At 43.6% G+C, this 4,863-nt stretch overlaps 1 protein-coding gene across 1 annotated transcript; it reads left to right on the forward strand.

Annotated features, from left to right (window-relative positions):
• The first annotated feature begins 2,443 nt into the window (after nt 1-2,443).
• CRP (C-reactive protein) lies at nt 2,444-3,323 on the forward strand. The gene is made up of 3 exons (XM_023725160.1): nt 2,444-2,507; nt 2,707-2,838; nt 3,232-3,323. Exons 1-3 carry the CDS (start codon nt 2,444-2,446, stop codon nt 3,321-3,323), a joined length of 288 nt encoding a protein of 95 aa, XP_023580928.1.
• Nucleotides 3,324-4,863: the final 1,540 nt, after the last annotated feature.

A 4,863-nucleotide genomic window follows, 5' to 3' on the forward strand; every position in this document is an offset into this window, starting at 1 on the left:
GTGGTGCTTCTGCCTAGAGCACCATTTTGCCGGAACCCCTCACTTCAGTTTTTGTGGCACAACTTAAACTCACACTTATCTCGTGAGGTGAAGGGAGGGAACTCCTCTGGTGAGGATGTCAATGGATGTATTATTTCAGGGGCAAGAAATGACCAGTCTAGACATATAATGCCTTGGATTTAGGACATTACTAATCAAGGTATTCTTATTGTCAAAACTCATTCAAATGAAGTACCATAAAAACAACTGAAATGTATAAAAATAAGCAGGGGATTTATTGGCTAATAGACTTCAGAAGGCCTGACGTGGTGTCAGGTGAGACTGGATTCAGAGATTCAAACAATGTCATTGAGGTTTTGTCTCTCTCAGCTCAGCTTGGGAATCAATGGTAGAGAGAGGTGGGACAGAGAACCACGTCTTCTAGGCTTGAGACTTCATAATTATTTCACTTTTTAAACTCTGTGAAAGTATTCAAGAGGAAGTTTTGAAGTCTCAAATGTTGCTGAGAAGTTGAGTAAGATGAGGACTGAAAATTGATTATTAAATTTACAAGAGATAGGTTTTGTTTATGTTGATTTGCTGCAGTGATGGAGGTAAAAATCTGGTTTGCATAGACAGGAGAGAACAGGAGATGGGGAAATGGAGGGGATATACAACCTTTCCAGGAGTTTTGCAGTAAAGAAGAGCAGAAAAAGCAGATAGTAGCTAGAGGGGATGTGGAATCTTGGGCTTCTTTCTTTCCTTCCTATAAAATATTAAATAGCATATTTATTTATGAGAATGATCCAGTAGAGATGAAGACATTAATGATGCAGAAGAGAGAGAGGATACCTACAGTAGCAAAATCCCTTGACCAGTTGAGAGCGGCTGGGTCCATTGCAGAAGGGCAAGCATTGACCTTAGATATGTATAGGGATAGTTCATCCCTTGTAATAGGAGGGATACAGAATATGTGAGCAAAGATGAAGGAAGGCTGGTGATGATTTGGTGGTGGGAGGATATATAAGGATATCAGTTAGGCTGCTATAACAGAAAGACTAAATTAACAGTGATCTAACAAGAGAGAAGAATATTCCTCCTTTAAGAAAATGTTCAGGTAGGCAGTTTAGGTAGGCTGATATAGTAGCTATAATCAATCATCCAGACGCCATCTATCTTCTTGCTGTGCGAATATGAACGTGTAGCTTGCATCTCACAGTTTAAAGGTGGCTGTTTCAGCTCTTTGCTATTATGTTTGAATACTAGCCAAAAGAAAGGAGAGATGTGGAAGGGAAGACACGTGTCTTCTCTTTAAAGGGCGCAACCTGGAAATTATCCCTATTTTTCCTGATAATATCTCATTGTCCAGAACGTAATCCAATGATCACCCCTAGCTGCAGAGGAGTCTGGGAAATGTAGTGTTTGGCTGGGTGGCCATGTGTCCGGCTAAAAATTCTATTCTTACTGTACAAGAAGTGGAGAATGGCTATTGAGGAACTGCCAGAAACCTCTTCCACCAGGGATACAGTAGTCGTTTTCTGATTGCTTCTAATTTCTCAATGAAGAGGTGATTTTATCAGCTGAGAAAAAGGATGGATGTGGTTTTGGGGGTTTGAGTAGAGATGAGAAGGAGCAAAATAGTTATTTTGGAGAATGAATTCAGTAGGGAACTGTAGTAAGTCCAGAGGACTACTTGAGTTTTGTGGTCGTATATTTAGAGTGAGACCAGTCAGCTCCCAACACTGACAGCCCAGTTATTCACACCTCCTTGAAGCTTTGCATATTCAGAGGAGCCTGTTTGAAGAACCTCTGATATATGGTATGTTTGTGACCTGGTGCATATTTCACTGGACCAGAGAGTTCTTAATAAGTAAACTCAGTTGGCTAAGAAAAATTTGTCCTTGGCTCAGCAAATGGCATGTTTGTTTTCCTCATTTCCCAATCTGTAAATAAGCAGCTTCTGAAAGGGCTTAGTGATGACGTCCGTCTCCAGCAGCTGTCAGCGCTTCTCCATCAAACTCCATGATGTGGACTGAAGTAGGCATTGGAGATGCCACTTTTGTGTGCACACAGATGGCCACTTCTCTATTAACTTAAGATTTTCCATTATTTTCTCAGGACAGATAGCCAAAGTGGAGCCCTTGGGGAGCTCCTTCATTTTTCCTGCCACGAAGAACTGGCGATTCAGTAGTCACAGGGTTTGTAATAAATAACACATATTGATTTCTCTGTTCTGCAATGATTTTGAATCCTTTCTTCTCAGAACCCTGACACCTGACACCAAGAGGCAGTGTTAGAAAATAATTTGCATAGTGGCACAGACTCCCCCCCACAGGTGTGGGTATAAATCCAGGCAGGATGGGGCAGATCTTGAGGAAAGAGATCTAGTTTCTGAGCTTTCATCCAAAGACATCTTCTCAAGGAGGTGAACCCAGATCCTAAACATTGGCAGCAGGGAGCAACCATGGAGAAGCTGTGGTGGTGTTTCCTGGTCTTGACCAGCCTCTCTAATGTTTCTGGCCAGACAGGTAGGGGACACCCCAGGCTATGCCTGAGATTTGATATGGGGGCAGTGATGGGAACCAAGATTGTACAAAGTGAAGTCAGAGGAACGTTTAACGTGGGTGTGTGTGTATGTGTGTGCGTGTGCATGTGTGTGTAACTGGAGAAGGGACAAGTCTATTTCTCAATCCCAAACACTGTATTTATATTTTTTCTGTCTCACAGACATGCATAAGAAGGCCTTTGTGTTCCCCAAAGAGTCGGCCAGTTCCTATGTGTCTCTGAAAGCACAGTTGAAGAAGCCACTGAGAGCCTTTACCATTTGCTTGCATGTCTACTCTGAACTGAATCCGACCCGTGGCTATGGCATCTTCTCTTATGCCATTAAAAGTGAAGCTAATGAGATCCTTATATTTTGGTCTAAGGGTGGTGGAGGTTATATTTTTGCAGTGGGTGGGACTGAGCTATTATTCAGTGTTCCAGAAACCACTGCTGCTCCAGCACACATCTGTGCAAGCTGGGAGTCAGCCTCAGGGATTGCTGAGTTCTGGGTGGATGGCAAGCCCAAGGTGAGGAAGAGTCTGAGGAAGGGATACACTGTGAAATCAGAGGCAGTTATCATCCTGGGGCAGGATCAGGATTCCTTCGGTGGAGACTTTGATATAAACCAGTCTTTGGTGGGAGACATTGGAAATGTGAACATGTGGGACTTTGTATTGTCACCAGAAGAGATTAATACTGTCTATTTAGATGGGACCTTTAATCCTAACATCCTGGACTGGCGGGAGCTGAAATATGACATCCATGGTGAAGTGTTCATCAAGCCCCAGCTATGGTCCTGAGACCCTGCCGTGGGTCCTGAAGGTGCCTCTTCCTGGCATTTATGCCTGGCAGGCTCCATGTCTCTAGCTCTGGAGCTTCCCTCCCCCTCCATACACACTGCATGTCCCTGGGTGGTGCGAACAGTTGGCAGTCTCCTACTAGCCTAAAGGTTGGCAGTTCAAACCCACCTAGTAGTGCCATGGAAGAAAGGCCTGATGATCTGCTTTCTTAAAGATTACAGCCAAGAAAACCCTATGGAGCAGTTCTACTCTGTAACTCAAGGAGGCACCATGAGTCAGGATCCACTCAATGGCAACTTTTTTTTTTTTTTTTAATACACAATGCAGGCCTGCTCTGTGCATATAGCCCTTTGCTTCCCTGTCTTGCCTTCCTCAGCAACAGAGAATGGAAGTAAGCTTGAGGGCTTGCGAGCTACATTGTGAAGTTTCTTTCTCAAAAAAAAAACAGAACAGAAAAACCAAACCCATTGTGGTTGAGTCGATTCCAATTCATAGTGACCCTATAGGACAAAGTAGAACTGCCTCATAGGGTTTTCAAAGTTGCAATCTTTATGGGAGCATATTGCCATATCTTTCTCCCATGCGAAGCTACTGGTGGGTTTGAACTGCCGACCTTTCATTAGCAGCTGAATGCTTAACCACTGTGCCACCAGGGCTCCTTTTCTTTGTCCAGAGGACTCAGAATTCTAGTGGTTTTTTTTTTTTTTTTTTTTTTTTGTTGTTGTTAATGTTGAAAGGACCTTGGAGATAATTCCTCAGTCTCACTTAACAGATGAGAACTGTGACCCAGAAAGCAGAAGTGATTTTTTAAAAAAGTCACAGGGCTAGTCATTTTGGGAGTGCTGGTCTTCTAATTCCCTACCCAGGACTCCCCTAGAAAGTGGGATGGACGTGCCCACACTCAAAAGGCTTTTCCATCTCAAAGTTAGGACATTGACCCAGATCTTCTGAAAAGAAAACCCAGCAATACTGTGTAGCTCCTTCAATTTATCAGAGTAGCCTGGAAAGGGAATAAGAATTGCCCTAGGAGAGAAGGCCCTGTCTTCTTTTTTTTTTTTCTCTTCTTCTGGATAAATGGGCCACCTAGGTATAGTTACTTTAACTGTCACTGCTGTGGACTTATGTAGCCATGGTTTTTATTTGCCTACAGTGCTTTCTTAATTTTATGGTTTTTTTTGGAAACTCTTCCCTGACTCCATGTGAACCTGGTGGGACTGCGATTTCCTCTCCCAGCCCCAAATTGCCAACATATGCAGGTTACAAGGGTGGGTGTGTGATCCAGGTTGTCCTATCAGAGCATCCCATCTCCCTGCCTGGAGGTTGTTTGGGGATGGCTATGTTATTATCAGGACCAATGATAGTCTTCCCAAAGATTGGTCTATGGACTTTGAGAGCAAGACATCTTATTTCTGCTGGAATTCCAAGCTGTGAGGGCGTGAGCCTGGGATGGCCAGCAGCCATTATATCTACCACATGGAGAGAATTGCCTGAGGAATGAAGCCAAGCTGTGACCAGCCCAGCAGAGCTAGGGGATGAACAG

This window comes from Trichechus manatus, unplaced genomic scaffold, assembly GCF_000243295.1.
Source record: "Trichechus manatus latirostris isolate Lorelei unplaced genomic scaffold, TriManLat1.0 scaffold00288, whole genome shotgun sequence".
Taxonomy (NCBI): Eukaryota; Metazoa; Chordata; class Mammalia; order Sirenia; family Trichechidae; genus Trichechus; species Trichechus manatus.

What these genes read in the sequence shown, in the direction of transcription:
- CRP (XM_023725160.1), top strand. Translation starts at nt 2,444, where the DNA reads ATGGAGAAGCTGTGGTGGTGTTTCCTGGTCTTGACCAGCCTCTCTAAT. An exon ending in TAATGTTTCTGGCCAGACAG is followed by an intron (nt 2,508 to 2,706) that starts GTAGGGGACACC and finishes TCTGTCTCACAG; the next exon opens with ACATGCATAAGAAGGCCTTT. An exon ending in CTCTGAACTGAATCCGACCC is followed by an intron (nt 2,839 to 3,231) that starts GTGGCTATGGCA and finishes CTGTCTATTTAG; the next exon opens with ATGGGACCTTTAATCCTAAC.